General features: G+C 29.7%; 2 protein-coding genes across 2 annotated transcripts in view; both read left to right on the forward strand.

Moving 5' to 3' along the window:
• The window catches only part of Gyc88E (Guanylyl cyclase at 88E), a 152,830-nt gene that overhangs the window by 93,623 nt on the left and 37,648 nt on the right, over window positions 1–21,559 (forward strand). The window lies entirely within an intron of this gene.
• On the forward strand, window positions 19,516–20,258 carry LOC148301553 (uncharacterized). The gene is made up of 2 exons (XM_088273086.1): window positions 19,516–19,666; window positions 19,775–20,258. The coding sequence occupies exons 1-2, from the start codon at window positions 19,557–19,559 to the stop codon at window positions 20,124–20,126; spliced, it is 462 nt and encodes a 153-aa protein (XP_088129212.1). The 5' UTR covers window positions 19,516–19,556; the 3' UTR covers window positions 20,127–20,258.

The raw sequence follows: 21,559 nt of genomic DNA on the forward strand, positions 1-21,559 counted from the left end.
CTCAGTTTACCAAATCGACTTAAATTTTCCAAACCTTTTAGGGATTTCTCTCCAACAATTTGAGTGGTGAGTCGGTATACAAATTTGGTAGCGGTTTTCCAAATTATCATCAGCTTCGGGGCAGGTTTAACTTATGTTTAATTTTGTATTCAACCTTTCCCTCCCGGCGATATGTACATATTTACATAAACTACATATAACTACAACTTATATTTTTACTTACTACAATTCAATTTGAAAAATGAAAATGTAAATATAAATTATTATAAATACGGGCTCAGAATATGTGTATTTCTCTGTTATTATATTTTGTACGTATTACATAAAAGTATTATAATATTGAGTTATTCACAGCATTTTAAGTGTGTCCAGATACCTGTTCACAAAACTGGATTATCTTCAATTATAGGAGATATTTATCATATTATTTTTTGGCATCTCAACATAGGTGAAGAATAATATGGAAGTCTGGGCATTTACATTTATATTATTTTAAGAAATAAAAGACTTTTTTTTTGATCCACTCACATTTTTATTAACAACCAACTAGTTTCGGCAACAACCTGTTGCCCTCTTCAGGGTTTAATTTATGACTTAACATATATATGTATATAAAAAAGAAACAGTGTTCAAGTTATCGGGTTTCGATAAGGAAAGGGGTGGGGGTAATGGTGTTTTAAGGAGGGGTAAGAGCAAGGAAGGGGATAACTGTGTTTATGTTGGGTTTGATTTTATGGGAAAAATATTAAAAATGGGACTTTGACTTAAGTTTATTTGATTTACATTTATATTTTATTTATAAATCAATCATGAGTAGAATTGGTGAATGTTTTACGTGTGTAAAGTGATCACTTAAACCAGCCTATGTCGTAAGCCCTGTAAATGCCCAGACTTCCATATTCTTCTGTATATATGTTGAGATGTCAATTTTTTTTATTCATTTGCAGCGACACCAATACACAAATGTTTCCCAGTGTGACCGTGCCGTGTTTTGCGTACACGCGCTCGTCGTAGCGTGTAGGTCGTCCTCCGCAGCGGTCGTGTAGTTACGCCAGCTATTGCGGCTAATTGTGATGTATTTTTTTTAATCATTTTCAGATACTAACCAGAGCTAAAATTACGAAATGGTTCAATTTCAACTTTAACTTGAAGTCAATAAAAGCAGAATATTCAAATTTTACTGTTTTTAGATCAAATTTTCATATGGTGTATAAAATACATTAATCACCGTTGCTTGCGAGAGTTTTTAGCACCATAAGGGAAAGGTTAATAAACAAACACATTAATGTGGAAAATAATTCAGTATTGTTAGTTTACCGAGTTTAACTTTCAGCGGTTAAATCAGATAATATTTGAAACAGCATAATTTAAAGTTCCTTTTCAGGCTTGAATTTAAAAATAATGTTCAACATACAACAATTTAATTCCCATTTTCAAACTCAAGCCGCCGAGTTTAACCTGTTTTTTTTTTATCTACACCCTATGGTGCATAGGGCACTGCATCATATAAATGAAATGTTATCTTGATCGTTAATACATGAAGAAAAGGAGATTAGTCCTCCACTTTACCAGTACGCGTAATATTGAACAATTATTAAGAGTGAAAAAATCACCAATAATTATTTGACACCCCTTCCTCTGGGAATAGAACCCAAGACCTCCAGTAAGGTAAGAAAGTGTACTGACCACTAAACTACGGAAGCGGACCTGAAAACATCCCATTGCATTTTTTTTAAAATATGTATTTATTTTAATATCGTCCCAAAAATAATCCAAAAATAAAAATTACCATAATTAAAAAACAACTTTGTTTTAAAATCACTATAAATATGTTATTTTAATTAGGTTATAATAAAATATTTAAAGTGATTTTAAAATAAAGGAATATTTTAATTATAAAATGGAAAATCACAATGTTAGTACCTCAAATATAAATTATTTTAAAATAACTAATTTATTTTGATCATCTTCTTCTTATTCTATCAAATCAATAGTAATTATAATCCTTGATCCTTAATACATAGTTGAGGGGTGCAATAAAAATATGACATATCGCTCACTCCTTCAACGTTATATATCAAAAATCGTAAATTTTTAGTTGTGCATGTTTTCGGAATGCCCAGAAAATGTATTTTATCTCAGCAAAAGCGGCATATTTTTAACTTAATATTTACCCGCTACAGGGCAGAAAGTGCTGTTTTTGCATTTTGAAGAAAAGGTATTTTTTAATTATTTATTTAAATGATCTTAATATATTTCAAATAAAGAAAAAACATTCATGTTTTACCTAAAAATATATGTTGTACAGTAAAAAGTTCAATAAGTGGCTTGATATTTATTTTAAAAACATTTTATTATATTTTCAAACTTTAAAAGCGATCTCCTGAAAAATCAAGTTTTTTTATTTATGACGTTATTGAAAAGAGTGAGCGATATATCTCTTCTTGACCTACCCAATACTTGATGGAAATGAGAGTAGTTAAATAATTCAACAATTACGACAAAACCCTATTTCAATTCAATTGTCAGAGGAGGCTTTGAAAAGGATTTAGTGTTTACCTTCAAAAGTTTAACTTTACAGCGAACATAAATTCCCTTTTATTACGGGTCCTTCTTAAACTCCTGGACCACTAATACCAACATCAAAACAATGGTTTTGTTTAAACAAATTGGACGTTATTTATAGTATTTTATAAAAATGTTACAATTTAAAAATATATACTCGAAGAAGTGCTCATGATTCAAAGACGAGATTCTTGAAAGTTCTATATTTATATATATACCAATTTCAAAACGATTTTCTTGAATCATTAGAACTTCACTTGAGACATCTATTGGTGAAATGAAAAGAAGCTTTTTATTGAGCTTTTTATTATCATCTTTGATCAGATGTCAAAAAATAATATGGAAATAACTCCTGTAATTGGAGATAATCCAGATTTTTGTGAACAAGTATTTGGACACACTCCAAATGTTGTTTCATCTCAAGTTATAAAACCTAAAAATAAATATAATTTGTTTTTACATCATATTACTAAATATCACAATGATAATTTTGCCCATTACAGTAATAAATTGAGTAAAATATTGCCTCTATAAAATATTAAAACTATACCAAATATAATTATTATGTTTCCATACCCTCATCAAATTCAAGTAAAAATAAACAAATGAGTTGAACAAATTGGTAATAATGCCCTAAAGCCTGTTTTGTGGAGTGGAATATTTCTACCCTTAAGTCCTTTGAATGAATAATTATTGTTTTTATATATTTTTTTATTATTTAAGTCTTTATTGTAATTTAACGACGTTTTGCGGTTGGAAAACGTTGATGAAAGGTAAAAAAGGAGTTTAAAAGGGAGTATTTAGACTTACATGACCGTTTTCATTAAATTGGACCCAGTATATAAAGCTTTTATTGCGTTTTACAAGTGATTGGGATTATTTAATTAAAATGTCCTGTATATTTACGTGTGATTCAAACCTTGCAATATATACATATGTTTTAATGCTGTTACATTATTTTTATTCTATTGTACTTTTTTAAGTTAGCTTATATTAAATTTAATACAAACTGATATTTACACATCATTTAAAATCATAGATAATTACATATTCTTATATTCAGACATCTCATCAAATATTTTTTATATATAGCACATAATAAAATTTTGCGATTCTGTTTTTTTATTTAATCTCCACTCATTTGTTTGTGATTTTAGCTCAATAACCAAAATACATTGTTATAATAATAAAATAATAAAATAAATGTACATAGAGAGAGGAAAAAACTGTAACAATGATTAATTGAAATTGAGAAAAACGTAAAATAAATTATTCTCCTTACATTAATTAAATCATTTTAAAATGTAGATCATACACACTTACATATACGCAATATATACAATATATACATATATATTTTGAAAAATATGCATATATATATATATATATATATATATATATATATATATATATATATATATATATATATATAAATATATATATATATAAATATATATATATATATATATATATATATATATATATATATATATATATATATATATATATATATATATATATATATATATATATATATATATATATATATATATATTTATATATATATATATATATTTTTATATATATATATATATATATATATATATATATATATATATATATATATATATATATATATATATATATATATATATATATATTTTCTAGGGATGGAAAGGTTGTTAAAGACTTAGAAAGGAGAGTGAATGCTGGGAACAAAGTTAATGGTGAACTGAAATCAGTTATAGCAAATAAAAACCTATCAGCGGAAGCTAAACTGTCAGTGCACAAAAAAAAGCGGAGGGCTGATCACCTTTTCTTCACTTAACATGTTCTTATGCGTTAACGATCAAAATGTGTTTATATGATGCAGTACCTTATGCTCCATTGGGTGCAGATAAGGGTTTGAAGAATATATATAAGCATACATTATATATTATTGCTTCATAAATTTTATTTTATTTTTATTGCTTCAGAAGCATTGTTCAATTAAAAATATTAGAAAGGTGTATTATTTATTGATTCGGCATTAACTTTGTGGAATGACATGTTGATTCTTTTTTTAAATTAAACACTTGAATATGCCACTTAAAAAACTAAGAAAAGTGAATTTTCCATTTTTTTTATTTTTTAATATGTATGAAATAAATTAATTCGTTTATGCAAACTCTTAAGCTAAATGTTGGGAAATTATACGTTTATTTTTGTAAGAGAATACCCACATCGTAACATCGAGGATTACCGCAAATTCTTGAATAATTTACTTGTGGTGATATATTAATGATATGAAGTGGCAAACGTTTCCAGCATCAAACGTTTCCAGTATCGAAAAATTAAAGCCATTTTTAAATCAAAAGTACGATAAGTAAGGTAAGATGATTTTATTTGTTTTTAATTTTTTTTTGTTGTTTCCTGTTAGATAAGTATCTTGTATTTTTTTGTATTTTATATTAATACTTTTATTCTAGTTCTACTTATTATAATATCTTTTGTATTCTTGCCAGTGCTTTTTACTATGACCTGAAATATATTGTATACCCACACACAGGTCATGCCTTTGTATGATATTTTTTAATATTTATATTTTATTTATATTTTTGTTTTTGTATTTATAAAATGTTGTGAAATGCAAAATAATTTATAATAAAAAAGAGCTGTTTCAAATTGTGTCATGTTATATCGCTCACTCCTTTCAAGAACGTTATAAATCAAAACTTTATTTTTCAGTAGAACGTTTTTGAAGTTTAAAAATATAATACAATGTTTTAAAAATAAATAACAAGCCACTTATTGAACTTTTTACTGTGCAACAGATTTTTTAAGATAAAACCTGAAGGTTTTTTCTCTATTTGAAAAATATTTAGTACATTTAAAAAAATAACTAAACAGTACCTTTTCTTCAAAATGCAAAACAACACTTTTTGCCCTGTAGCGGGTAAATATTAAGTTAAAAATATGCCACTTTTGCTGGGATATAGGACATTTTATGGGCATTCTGAAAACATGCACAACTGAAAATTTACGATTTTTGATTTGTGACGTTTTTGAAAGGAGTGAGCGATATTTTGAAATATATTCGAGTAATTTGATGGCTGAATCTTTTGATCGTGCGATGTTTGATGTTTTGACAACTTTGTATTTGGGTCGCGAAAAGTTTAATCAGGAAAGCTTTATGATTTTGCACTTTGATATTAAATCCCAGGGTTATTAGGTAATGTGACAAAATTCACATTGCGATATGCTGTGCCACGAAGCGCGCAGGGATTGGGTATATTTATTTTAAAAAACCGGACCATTGATATGGAAAATTAAAAAATAAATACAGTAGACGCTCCTTAATCGCTTTTGACGGGACTGTCGTCAGAGAGAAGGTTGTGAAAAACACATTTGACAAAACAGTTTCGCAAGGAACAACAAATATGTTTACAACATTTTGAGTGTGTCCAAATACTTGTTCACAAAATCTGGATTATCTCCAATTATAGGAGTTATTTTCATATTATCATTTGACATCTCATCAAAGATGAAGAAGAATATGGAAGTCTGGGCATTTACGGGGCTGACGACCGTCATAGGCTGGTTTAAATGATCACTTTACACACAAACAAATATGTTGTTGGGTAATAAACCCAAAATTAAACACGGTTATTGGATTGAATTCTTCTTTTATTTACATATATAATATGTGTCGCCTACTTTCAAAATTCGCCAGGTCCAATTGTATAAGATTTAAAAATAAATACTCTATCGGAATACTAATTGTGGGTTTTATTGTTTAAAATATGTATATAATTTAAAACCGTGCTAAAAAATACTTTAAATCAGCGTTGTATTTCATATTCCGCTATATTCATGAAACTTGTATTCTGACCCATATCGGCCAATCAGAGAGCGTACCTGTATTACTGTATTACCTGTAGCGGGTGAATATTTAAAAGTTAAAAATATGCCACTTTTGCTGGGATATAGTACATTTTCTAGGTATTCCGAAAACATGAACAACTGAAAATTGACGATTTTCGATTTATGAAGTTCTTGAAAGGAGTGAGCGATACGCTTTTCCCTACTTAAAAAAAACCCTGCATAAATTGATTAATCCGGATATTCCTTCCAGCGCCAAGAGGACTATTACTTTTGACCTTTCGTTTAATCTTTTCCGTTGCATTCCTCTCTCGAGTCCGGAATATATTGCAACATTCCTTGAAAAGTTGAGAATGCTAATATCCCTCTTCCGTTCTGAGCGAAAGATTAAAATTTTCACGTTTTTGTAAACCTCATATAAAAAATAATTCTCATCTCACATTACTAAGGAGTCATTTATTTCAAATACTGAAACATAGATGAAGAATAAAATGAAATTTTAAGCATTTACAAGGCTTACGATCGTCATAAACTTGGTCAAGTGATCACTTTACACACGCGTAACATTCACCAATTATTTTCTTGAATGTTTTACGCAGATACTTTGTGGCACATTTTATAAACTTCATAAAATAAAACATCTTTGTTTTAACCACTTTTTATTGATACACTTTATCCAACCGGTTTCGACAAGAACCTTGTCATCATCAGGGTTTATGTACTAAATTCGAAAACATTGAAAGTTCAGGGAGAAATTTAATAAATGTCAGGACATTTGGAACAAATGAGTGAAGAAAGAATAGTTAAACAAATTTTTGAGGCGAATATAAATGAAAATAAGAGCAGAAGAAGGCCGAGGAATGACAAAGTATGTAAAATACTTAATAGTGGTCAGATTAAGAGTCAAAATAATCGGCGAGTATGTATGAGGAGATGCATGAATTTGGAATTTGAAGATTGTTTGTAAAAGCAGAAAGGTGTGGCGTTCTATTCTCCCTGCCTACCCCTATAGCGTAATGGCGTGATAGTCAGTTAGCAAGTTTTTTAAATAAAGTTTTCATTTGTTGCAATTCCAAAATGTTGGTCGTCTACATTGTGTAGTGGTTAGCGCGTTTAGCTACCGTTTTGTAGATCCTAGATTTGATTTCCAGGGGGGTCAAAATAAATATAAGTGGTTCTTCACTCTAATACTTATTGTATATTATCCTGGAATGATCACCTTGCCTTCGTATAATAAATGATCAAGATGACATTGCATCGATACGATGCAGTGCCCAATGCACCGTTGTGTGCGAATAGGGTCTAGAAGAAGATAATTCTTATAATTCCTCCTAGAAAAACGTAAAACTTTTAAGATATATAAATTAACACAGAAATAAGTGAACACAGAGAATAGAAAGGTAATAAGCTTTGTGACTTTGAGTCCGAAAACAAATGAAGCTTTTGTTAGGGGATTATTCTGTTTTACGATGGATTGGGCGCTGAAATTCATTCTGAAACTGAAAGAAAATGTGTACTGAAAATTTAGAATTACAGAGGCAATAAACGAATGAGTTATTCAGTAGTATATTTATATTCCTACAGCGTTAATAAATTCACAAAATAAATTGAAATTTCAAGGAGAAGTAAGATAAAATATATGCAGTAAAATTTATTTTACCGGATATATTTATCGTGTTTAAAAATGATTGGTTAGCTGGAGTGTCTCTTAGAGACAAAATAAAAAGTTCACGCATACGTGGAAGCATGGATGTAAAAGGCATCATTTTAAAGCTAGAGAAAAGGCAATCGGGATGGTATGGGTACATAAGAGGTAGAGAACCTGAACATTGTGAACCAAGCAATCGTCATGGACCTTCATCGAAAGACGTCTAGAGGAAGACCAATTTTTTTTGGATACTACAGTAAGATAACATAATTCGAGAAAATGGCAAGGTGACGTTGATAGAAATATACAAAGATCGTCTACGATAGAAAGGCCTACAACCTGAGGATGAGGAGAGCTAAGCCCAACCGTCTACAATGACGATAAGTTGGAATGGAGCCAGGAAGAAAAGATATTTGAAAATGATGCAGAATGCATTGAAATGCCACGATATTATTTAAGAAATAGTGGTATATACCGGGTAAAATAAATATTTAAGAAAACGTACTAACCGAAATCTCAAAACAATGAAACAAAAATGAAACCTCTGTTTTTAGTCCCGCCATATCCTTTAAATTTATATACGAAGTTACAACTTTTAAACTCTGAAATGTACTTCATATTAAAATAAATATCAATGAAATCTAAACTAGCAGTGCATATTGGAGTGTTCGTCCCAACACTGATGTGTGGGAATAAAACTTGGAGCTGGCCAAATAAAGATGAGAACAAACATCTTATTAAAATGTAAATATTGTTCTCAAAACTTGTCGTTTTTACTTTCATTAATTGATTCGGTCACTTTGTAGTAATCTATGCATTCTCAATTCAAGTTTTAATAGGTAAATACCACTTTTTATTAAAATCTATTGTAACAAGTGTTTCGATGCATTCCTCATCATTTTCAAACACCTAATTACAAAAGATTTAAAGAAATAGTGGTATTAAATAAGTAAAACTTCGTTTTTATATTAATAAAGTTAAAAAAAGTGTTTTATGCATGTATTTTACATTTATATAAATCTTGTTGTAAATGAATCGAACTCAATACCATCAGCACGGAAGCCAGACGCGTTACCACTACACTACGGAGCCGGAAATGTAGTAATAGTAGTTGCTTTAAATTCAAACGGAGAGAACCCCTATGCAAACAATTTTCAAAGTAAATAAACCTAACTGTGGATGTTAAAGCTTTATTTGAATCTCACAAATGTACATAAATATGTATTCGTTTGTTGGAACTCTAGGGGTGAAATCTAACGTGAAAGGGTTGCTAGTGAGTCGAACAACTAGGGGTAGTTATCGGAATCTAATAAAATGAACGCTTTTGGATAATCTGGCGTCTCTCTAAAGTAATTTGACTTATAAATGCCATTATTCCAGTAACTTTCTAAAAACTAGGCCAGTTTAATGTTTGTATACGGAAAAATACAAAAAAAAGACAAAAAGACACACCCTATGGTTAAAGGAACAACTAGGGGTAGTTTTTGGAATCTGATAAAATGAACGCTTTTGGATAATCTGGCGTTTCTCTAAGGTAATTTGACTTAAAAATGCCACTATTCCATTAACTTGCTAAAAACTAGGCCAGTTTAAAGTTTGTATGAAAAAGAAAAAAAAAACACACACAAAAAAGACACACCCTTTAACCTACCCTCTTTTAACTATTACCTTTTAACTATTACAAATAATAAAAATTAGGGATTTTTCACTCTAATATTTATTCAAAATTACCCTGGACTGGTACCTGAATGGGAGGGCTGATCACCTTTCCTTTATGAGTTATCGATCAAGATAACACTGCGTTAATATGATGCAGTGCCTTAGCACCATTGGGTGCGTATAAAGGTTTGAATGAAATGAATGAACATTTGACTTATTTGATTTTTTTTACTAAAAACTGTTTTTTTACTGAAAAAAATTACAGTTTTCAGTTTCTTACTGAAAAAATAAATTTATCTTAGAAAAATATACATTATTCTGAAAAGAAAAGAGTCATTGAAAGGCAGGGAGTTAAAATAATATATAAAATTTATCAATTTATTCTAAAAAAATATCCAATATCCATAAGTATGTACATTCTAAACAAATGTTGTGCATTTAAACGTTGAAGATCTTAAAGACATTTTATAAGAGAATCGTAAAAATGCTATTTTCTCTTTGTATAAAGCGCTTTTCTATTGGTCGGTTTAATATTAGTTCAGTTTACCCAATCCCAAACCTTAAATTTACTTCTATCAAATTTTTAGGTTTATTCTTTTAATAAACAAACGCGGCGTTTTTCACGTCAAAACGTCTCAAATGGCGTTTTCTTGTTTTTAAAAAGTAAATTTGTTAAGAAATTCCGCTTCAATTTCCTCGGCAACATTGTTTGCGAACGTTTATTTTCTTTGTCGTTTAAGCGATTTAATATTTAGCTAAGTAAATAATCTGTATTCTTTCAAAATATCCAGATAGCGGAAATATAACATTTGGCGTTGACAGGGGTTGGAATAATCCTCTCTTTCTTTTTAACACGAGTTTGGAAAACCAACCCCCCACGTCTTGAGGGTGGCTGTTTGCAAAGTTACGTTGAAGAAAATACTAATAAGTACATACTTGTACACATATTTTTACAGCTTTGAAGTGCGATGCTGAAGAAATTATCGACGAAAACAGTAAGATTTTTTATTTTATTATATATTTAAGGTGATATTGGAGTATCCGCAAAGCAATAATTACTGTGTTTTGTTATCGTATTGCAGATGCAAAGTTTAATTTCCAGGGAGATCAAAATTAACATTAGATTATTATTTTTATTTATTTCTTATTTTTTATCGTCTTCTTCTTGGTATAGGCCTGTTTTTAAGAGGAAATTGCGTCCAGCAAAATGGATTTCCAGCTGTGTTATTCATTTGCTACTGTATTTATTTCTTTTTTATATTATCAAACATAAAATTATTGACCGCACCGATCGTTTAATATATATTTTATACAATATTTAATACAGGTATCAACTTTTATCGTTTCCGACTAACATGCTCACCTTCACACGCTACACCACTCTTTCTTTGCAAACATTCTTCGCCTCTTCCACATTCAAGCATTTCCTCATATCCGTTAATAATAACGACTAGTTTCGGAAGCTATGATTCCATCTTCAGGGCTTAATATAAACTAAAGCATAATTAATTATCTGTTCTTTAAATAGTTTATATTTAGGCCTGAAGACGAAGGAAAGCTTACAAAACTAGTCGTTATAATAAAATAAATATAACTCAAGTGGTAAAAAGCAAATGTTTTTCTTTTATAAAACATACATATATTTTTAAAAAAAAATCCATCGTTATTTTACAAAAGATGATTGATGTCAGAGATGTCTCACGAACTGGTGTTATTCAGACTTAATTTTTGCTGTTCTGTTTTATGTCTTTGTACTATTGTTCCCAGCTCTATATCATTCGTTTAGTTCATTTCGAGAATTAATAATGGATAACGATTTATATCAAGAATATTGAATTTTCAAAACAACTCTTCCCTTCAAATTATTTATCCTGTGTTTTGTAAACCTTAATAAGGGATCAAAGCCTTTGCTTACCCAACGGAGATAATTAAAATCAGGTGGTATATTATAAATACCATCATATATTTTAACCTCCTGATAATCAAACGACGTATTGAATATTTCACCCCTATTCATCTTACACGTGCCATATTATATTAATTAAGCTATAAACATTTTATTTTTAAGTTTTCCTTAATTAATATATTTATATAATCTGAAAAGCATGTCAATGATATCCTTACAAATATTTATTTTATTTTAAGACACATTTCATTACAAATTATAATTATAAAATAACTCCTGAGGTTTCTTATGCTCAAAGGTACATTTTACTGAAAAAAAAAGTTTTATTTTTTCGTTTTTTTTTATTTCTTTCGTGGCCTTAGTAGTTTGTATTAAATTAAAATAATAGTTTGTGTCAGATTTCATTTAAAACAACCTTATTTTCACACTTAATTAACATCATAAATATATTTAAATCTTCTTACAGTATTCAAAACATTTATTTTTTCTTATTTATTTTGTTTACAAAAATGTTAATAATATTTGTATGTAACCACTCACTAAAATTTTTATGTCTACCAGTTTCGAGACGTACCCGTCTCTTCGTCAGGATAATCACTACCACAGCATGCAAACAATACCACCCTTCACCACCAAAGCACCATTTACACACTCAAAACTACCCAAATGGTACTGGTATTATTAACATTTTTGTAAAAAAATAAATAAATAAAAATGACTAACCACAAAGTAAATGCTTTAAATATTAATAATATTGAGAATATATTTTTTTATTATTCCATACTCTTTTCATTCTTCATTCTTATGCGATTCAATCAAATACAACATGACCTAATTAGTTAGGACACAAAATGACGAACCCTCTTCTAGTGGAATGGAAGGTCTGTCGACGACAGTCAACAGTCCGGCTTCTTCTTAGTTTTACGTAGTTTTCTTCCAGCAATGAGCAAATGCTGAGAAGTTCCTGATTGGCCCACACTAGATTGTATATCCTGTTTCCAACACAGATTAAAATAAACCATGTTGAAGATAGAAGAAACGAAAATCTACTGATGGATCTTTAAACCTTGTACATAAAAGAATAATAAATAATAAATGCAACTCCAATCAAAAAACATGGCCGAATGATGCTATTTATTTCAAATAGTCCCAGCTCCATTATCCATTTCTAAGTTGCTCTTTTTTTCTTGCTTTTGGTATTTAATGATTTTATGGATAATTGAAGTAGATTGTACAACTTTATCGCATAATAATCAAAGCTCTTTTATGGTGATCTTAAATGATTTTGACGAAGAATAACTATTTTGAAGCCGGTATACTAGTAAAAATGTAGAAATAACTTCTTGGTGTAGAAACCCAGATTTGTGAACAATTACGTATTTGGACACACTCAAATTGTTGTGAAATTGAAGACATATTTTTATTTTATTTATTTATTTATTGGAAAACCAACAGAATATTTAACAAAAATAACATACTTATTTATTTTTTTACAAAAATGTTAATAAAATTAGTATATAACCACTCACCGAGATTTTTACGTCTACCGGTTTCGAGACGAACCCGTCTCTTCGTCAGGACAATCACTAACACAGCACATGCTGTGTTAGTGATTGTCCTGACGTGTTTGTGTTGACAGGGGTTGGAATAATCCTCTCTTTCTTTTTAACACGAGTTTGGAATCACTAACACAGCACATGCTGTGTTAGTGATTGTCCTGACGAAGAGACGGGTACGTCTCGAAACCGGTAGACGTAAAAATCTCGGTGAGTGGTTATATACTAATTTTTTTAACATTTTTGTAAAAAAAAAAAATAAGTAAAAATGACTAGCCACAAAGTAAATGCTTTAAATGTTAATAATATTGAGAATATAAAAATAACATAATTTAATTAAATTAAAAAAATAACATTCCAATTAGAGGTTTTCACTTAAGTGAAGACTGTTGAAACTAATAAAATCTAAAAATAAAAATAAACTGTCTTTCACATAAAAATATAATTATATAATAAACTTATATTACATGTTTTTATCAAATAACAGAAATTTTCTTTATCAACTAGTCAAATAGACATCTAATATATTTCTCTTAAACTTATTCAAAGAAACATTATTGATGTCCATTTCATTAAGCATTACATTGCACATATCGCAGGCTCGATTTAAAAATGAATTTTGGTAGGACTTTGTGTGCATTTTAGGGATTTTAAATAAGTTTTTGTTTCTGATCTGTGCTCCCGGGACTCTAAAATTGATGTGTGATAAAAGCTCTGGGCAATCTACATAATTATTCAATATTGTATCCAGGAAAATAATAATAATTTTTTAAACATATGGATACATACACGTCCATACATAGGCAGAAATATTATCATAAATTTCCAAGCGTTTATTTCACTGCTGGTTCGTATAACGCAACGAGATAAACGCAAGCGATGTTGGATAGAAACTGGAATTATTCTGAATATTTGAACAGGGTTGAAAACCTCGAGAGTGGAGCTTTCAGTGGAGCTTTATCGTTGTTGTTTTTTATCTTAACTATTTAAATACTCTCGCATGATAGAAATAATACTTAATATATTCTATTAACAGTTGATTTTTCAACAGCTCTCCTTGCATTTGTTGATGATTTTATTATTTTAGTATTATAATACATTTTTCATTATTTATTTATTTATTTATTTCATAGATACATACTTTTTTTTTTAATATTTGTATTGCGGCTCTTTCGGCATGTCCTGTGTTGAGACGAAATACTTACATGTTAAAACAATTTTTTATTATTAGACTAAATACAGTACATACTATAGAAACAATAACAATTTTCAGTATAAAGGTTTTACAATAAAATAATTACACCTGGACTTTAATTAATTCACTTTCTACCTTGTCCCTTCCAACGAGAAGCAACCATCGACTCATATATTGTTCACTTTATGTAATACCACTTAAAAACACTATTCATGACTAACGGTTTCGGATTAACCATTCCATCATCAGGTTAAATTTAAACCAAAGTAAAATTGCTACGCTCTCCTATTTATATAATACTCAATTTGTTATTTACAACGTTTTGAGTCTGTTTAAATACTTGTTCAAAACTTCGGACCTCATATATAAATAGAAAGAGTCTCTACTTCATTACAGCTTTTCTCATCCCACCATAGATGGCTATTATGATCTTGCGCACACTCTGTTACGAGTTTGATCAATATATCTAGAAGTTTAAAAATAATTGAGTAATGTAGTTGTCCATCGTGAGTAGATTTTTTTAATAGGACACGAATGTAAATTGATCACATAACCAAACCTTTGTTTGACGGTCGTAAGTCCTGTAAATGCCCAGACTTCCATATTATTCTTCATCTATGTTGAAATGTCGAAAAACAATGGAATTTTTTTAATCATTATTCTTTGAAGGAGAGTGAAAGAAGATAAAGGAATATATTTAAAAGCGAACTTATTAATATTAATAAAACAGAGAAAATAGAGAATAGCAGTAATACCTAGGGCAATCGAGGTTGCATGCCCGTAGTCTTATAATTTTGCGTAAGTTTGATAGTATACTGCTTTTTTGTTAAAGCCCTTTGAAATACTAAAATTTAATATGAAATAAATTTCCATCTGGGAAACAAGGGGACGTTTTCAAAGGAATAATAAAATTTGAAATTTAGTTAGTTTGGCTTCAATATTACAACATTTTTCAGACACGTCATCTAGATTATTAGATTAGTAATGATATATGTATTCAGAGAATCTAACTTATTTACGCAGTTCCAAAAGAAAAGTTTTTAGGATTTTTTTCGGGTTGAATATTTCAGGACCCGTGAAAACTGATTATCCTTTGAGAGAGAAAACAAATATATCAACTATTTTCACATCATCTAAAATGCCATAGTTCAAAAAACGGTACAGATATTAATTGTTATGTTAAGTAAAATAAAGCCCACCTCAATAGTGTAGTGGTAAGTGTATTTGCTGGAGGGCCCTGGTTCAACATATCACTCACTCCTTTCAAGAACGTCATAAATCAAAAAACTTGATTTTTCAGGAGAACGTTTTTAAAGATAAAAAATATAATACAATGTATTACAAATAAATATCAAGCCACTTATTGAACTTTTTACTGTGCCACAGATCTTTTTAGGTAAAACCTGAAGGTTTTTCTCCATTTGAAAAATATTAAGTATTTTTTAAAAAATAATTAAACGATACCTTTGCTTCAAAATGCAAAAACAACACTTTCTGCCCTGTAGCGGGTAAATATTAAGTTAAAAATATCCTGCTTTTGCTGGTATATAGTACATTCACTGTGCATTCCGAAAACATGCACAACTGAAAATTGACGATTTTTGATTTATGACGTTCTTGAAAGAAGTGAGCGATATATGAAGATGAGTATGGAAGTCTGGGTATTTACGAACCGTTAAGCAAACTCGCACGCTTCACGTACGTGAAAGCTTAAAATTTTCACTGATGAATTACATAAATTAAAGTAACTTTAAACATAAAGAGTAAATCCATTCACGAGTGGATTTATTTTTAATGTATATGCATAACTAGGGCCATGATAAGCGGAGTTGCATAAGCCGTAGTTAGATTTCAAAATTACCCGGACATTAAGCTATTCAAAAAGACGAATTAAACATAACTTAACAGTTTACAAAAAAAAATGAGTCATGTGGTTGTCAATCATCTGAAAAATGGTGAATGTTACACGTTACAAAGTGATCACTTGTTATAAAAAATGAAACAAAATAAAAACACGGAAAAAAGTGGAGAAACCCAATTTTGTGAACAAGAAATTGGATAACCAAAAATATTATAAAAACGTTTCTTTTTTATTGAATGAAATGAAAAAAATAAGAGATAAAAGAGAAGAAAAAATATAATTTCATTAATTAATATGGCAGTCGCTTTGTGGTAATATTTATACATTTTTAATTCAACATTTACTTGGTAAATACCACTTTTGAATATAATAGTGGTATTTACCAAGCAAAATATATTTTAGAAATGAAAAAATATAATACAAAAAAGAAAAAGATGTCGAGATATCTGAAACGCGACATGTTGCAGTACTGAATCGAGTTTAAGGGTACCGCACCCCCACGTTATTTATACAAGAGAATTAAATTGTCTATTAGTGCAGCCACTTTCCCTCTTGTCTCTTCCCTTCCAATCTTCCCGCAGTAAAAGGTTTCTTAGGGATGCGAAAAGTGGGTGCGTATATCCAAACCATACGCTGCTGCAGCTATCTACACAATGATATATACAAATTTTAAAAGAAAAATACTGGTTTTTTACCACTTGAGTTATATGTCCTCCTCCGTAGTGTAATGGTTACTACGTTCGGCTGTCGTTCTTGAGTCCCGGGTTCGATTCCCATGGGGGGGGGTCAAATAAACATAAGTGATATTTTCACTCTAATATTTATTCAATAATACCCTACCTGGAGCAAAGGGTTGATCACCTTTCTTTCATGTGTTAAAGATAAAAATAACACTGCGTTTATATGATGCAGTGCCCTATGCACCATTGGGTGCGGATAAGGGTTAGAAGATGAAATTATATTTATTTTATTTTAACGACTACTTTCGGAAGCCATGCTTCCATCTTCGGGCCGAAATATAATCTAAATCAAAAAGGAGATATTGCAAAAAGTGGTATTTGTGTGGACATTATGATATAAAATATGAAAGCCGAACTGCGAGAATTTTAAAGATAATAATAAAAAAAACGTCGTAGCGGTCTTGTTCGTAATTATTTTTTAGAATTTGCAAATCACAAAATAGATACAAATCACTCATTCAACTCGCATAAACTTAAATTATTACACCCAGTACCTACCACACAAAGGCAAAATAATGAATAACATTGAAAATTTACATAATCCAAAAAACTTAAAGTCTTATAATAATTTAATTAAAAACGAATAAATATAAATAAATAAAAAATATGTTCCCGATTCACAATGTGTACAAAGGCCGACAGCTGCGATGGGGCATAGTTTGGAAATACGCTTCTAGGCTAACCTTACAGACATTCTCTTGCTCTTATATTTTCTTTTATTTCCACAACACCAGACACTTTTCCTCTAAAACACCAGACACCCGTGACATTTTCACATCCCCTGAAATTTCAATGTGTCCTTCTTAAAACAAGGACTGAAATACCTGTTCATAATTGAATCCCTCATCACTTATCATAAAGCTATTTATTCACATTTAAAGATGTCTTAACTTGATATGAAGCATATCACTCACTCTTTTCATGAACGTCATAAATAAAAAAACTTGATTTTTCAGGAGAACGTTTTTAAAGTTTAAAATTAAAATACAATCAATTAAAAATAAATATCAAGCAACTTAATGAACTTTTTACTGTGCAACAGATCTTTTTAGGTAAAACCTGAATGTTTTTTCTTCATTTGAAAAATATTTAGTATTAAAAAAAAAAATAATTAAACAATACCTTTTCTTCAAAATACGAAAACAACACATTCTGCCCTGTAGCGGGTAAATATTAAGTTAAAAATATGTCTCTTGCTGGGATATATGGTAGTACATTTTCTGGGCATTCCGAAAACATGCACAACTGAAAATTGATGATTTTTTTATTTATAGCGTTCTTGAAAGGAGTGAGCGATATATCGTTCTTCCCTTTTTATGAAAGAAGATGAAAATATGAAGCATCCCACGACCTGAAATTTTGCTGCCTTAAGCGATCACATTATACACTTGTGTAACGTTCACCATTCTACCGGTTATTGAACTTCCATATTGCATTGATTCTTAAAACCTGTGTATTTGCAATGGTCTTATTAGTTCTGCATACCGGTAAGGTTTTTCGATACATTTGTATCGAAAGTATGATCGATTGTGACACCATCTGTTGAGGGATTTGTGAAATATAAGCTCATTATTATTGAACTCTCGTTTTTTACTTCTATTACTAAAGTCATGTATTTTTCTGCAGGTGTAAGCAGAGAGGATAGAACACTACACTCTTCTGTACTAACATACACTTCTAGTTTTCTTCACATCCATAAATCTAGTCAACTGTATAAATTCATACCTTTAGCGAGGTAGCGAGTGTTTTTACCTGGAATTTTTATGAATTACAAGAAATTGCAGTCATTTTAAACATAAATAGTAAATTCACTCATGAGTAGATATAAGCTATAAAACTTTTACAGGGAAGCGTAATTAGGGCCATGATAAACAGTGTTGCAATAAATCCACTTGGTCGTTAAGTAATACAATAAAACACATTTTGTCATACATGCCCTCCGATCACGTAGATTTTGGACAATAGCCCTAGTTCATCCTTACATTTGTATATCTATAGATAAAGATATGTATATGAACAATATCTTCATCTTAAATTTAGTGAAACAACAATTTTTTACTCATTCGTCTGAAGGAACGCACTTCAACGGCGTTCACCCTGGCTGCATCCGATCAATAAATTTTAGTGTAAATATAAATTTTATTTTTACCAGACTTAAGTTTCTTTAAAAAACATTTTTAATTTAGTATTGACATTTCTTTCACTAATCGTTGTAATTTTGATCCATTTTTTTTCGTAGAGTGGATCGGAAATTTCCCTATTTTGTATATTTTTTGAGAATTTTTTGTAGATAAATAAATAAATTTGACAAAAAATTGAAATAGGAAATTGCCAATCATTTAAAAGTTATTGTAAGTGTGTCTAATTATATTCATAATCTGTAAATTGTTTCAAATAAAATATTGAATGGTATCTTCAGGATCTGAAATCACGCAAAAAACGGTTTAGGTGTTTGTGACACGGTACCTAAAAATTCAAGGCCCAACGAGCTTTTCGTTGATAAAATATAAAAACAAACCAAAGCTTTCGAATATTAATTACCGAGTGTGATATATATTACGAACTATGGATACGTTTTATTCTCTGCTGTGCGTCATGGGAGCTTCTCGTGTCGTCACTGGCTACGTGGACTTGGTGACCAGATTACCTATCGAGATTGCTTCAATCATATTCAGGTATGTATCACTGGGTCTTGTAAAAGATTACTTTTGTCTTGTTATCTTATAATGGTTATAATTACTTTGTTTTCTCTTGTCTAATTTATTTTGTTTTTATTGTTCCAGGAAACTAGATGACAAGTCTCTGTCCGCTGCTTCTAAAGTAGATCCCATCTGGGCTGACGTCATAAGGGGAGACAAAGCTCTGAGGAGCAGGCTGCGCAGGTACAAGCGTGTCTCCAAGCGATGTGACCCCCTCAACCTGCGCAGGTTCCGCACTGCTGTAGATGGAAACCCACCGAAGGAAGTCTCGACTGGCAGACCGACCAAGCGGTCCGACAGTCTCTTCGGTTTCGCTGCTGGAAATACCTTCAACTTCACCAAGAAGTTTGACTCTACCAACCGGCCCCTGAAACGCCCCAGGTTGGACGATGCAACAACTAATAGCATTAAGAAACCAAAGTTGATCAGGTTTTGAGAATAATATAATTATCAAAAAAAAAACTATCAATTATATAAACAATAAAATCTTTTTGCATATGTATAAGTTGAACAAATAACGTTTTAAATATTTAATTATTATCAAAATATTGACAATGTCTTACTTTTGAGCCACCCTATAATAAAGAAATATAATTTACTAAAATTATAATAATTTTACTTATGTATTCACTATACTAAAATTTATTGTATTACTCGTTTATTGAGAAAGATTTTTTTAAAAAACATTAAAACTTAATAACTAATGGAAGTGAATTACTAGATGCTTCAAAAAGTTCAGCAACATTAGTTTTTTACTTTATTATTAAATAAAAGTTAAATAGTATTTTGGGTGGCCCAAAAAATGTTGGCATGTAATAATGCATTGACGATTTTCGTTAATTTACTGTACTAATTATTTAATTTAATATACTTGACTAAAATTTAATTCGTTTTACTCACATTTAAACTGAAAACGTTTCTTTTATTTATTGATTTGGCGTTTAATTTGTAGAACCCATTTTCATTTATGTATTCTTATTCAAATCAAACACAGATTTTTTGAGTCTATTTCGTTGTATTTTATTTTAAAAAAACACAATTGTTAAATACAACTAAGTGGACAAATAAATATGTGTTTGATTTTAAAGATCAATAAATAAACATATATTTAATGTTATCTTATATTGGAGAGTAAACTCTTATGCTTGAGCAAACAAAAAAACAGTATATCGCAGCTGAAAAAAAATGTCAATTAATATTAACATTGGTATTGTAAAGACTATTACAAAGATAACATTAGTTGTAAAAGAAAAACATTATTTTTTACCACTGAAGTTTATTTTTATCGTGACTAGTTCCAGAAGCTAAGCTTCCATTTTCTGGTCTAAATTAAAACCAATCGTTTATTTTTAGACCTGAATTAGAGAGACTGAATAGCTTCCGAAAGTAGTCATAATAAAATAAACTCAAGTGGTAAAAAACAAGTGTTTTTCTTTTACAATTTCATCATATCTAACCTAACCTAACCCAACCACAAACCCAAAAACAATAAATAAAGGATCATAAGTTCAAAGGTTTTATTTATATGATAAAATTATTAAAAGTTTTTTTTATCATCAAATAATTTTCAAAGTCTCCTTGTAATGTGGTAATATAGCCATCTGTTTCATCATTTATCATAATAATCGTACAAAATTATTTCCATGGTTTCTAATTAGGACCTTATTTATGTCCTTCAAACTCTTTTGAGGAAAGTAATTACTTTGATAAATATATTTTATCAAGACGATTGAGTGGTTTGTTATTTCTACATTAACTAAAGAAAAGATAAATATTTGTGTTTTTATTATTTACACAAATATTTCAATTTCATACTATTTCTGTGAGCCTAAGCGGCTCATTATTAGATATTGGTAGAGTTGGTTCGAA

This window comes from Brachycentrus maculatus, unplaced genomic scaffold, assembly GCF_059751285.1.
Source record: "Brachycentrus maculatus isolate JH-2025_06_01 unplaced genomic scaffold, ASM5975128v1 h1tg000543l, whole genome shotgun sequence".
NCBI lineage: Eukaryota > Metazoa > Arthropoda > Insecta > Trichoptera > Brachycentridae > Brachycentrus > Brachycentrus maculatus.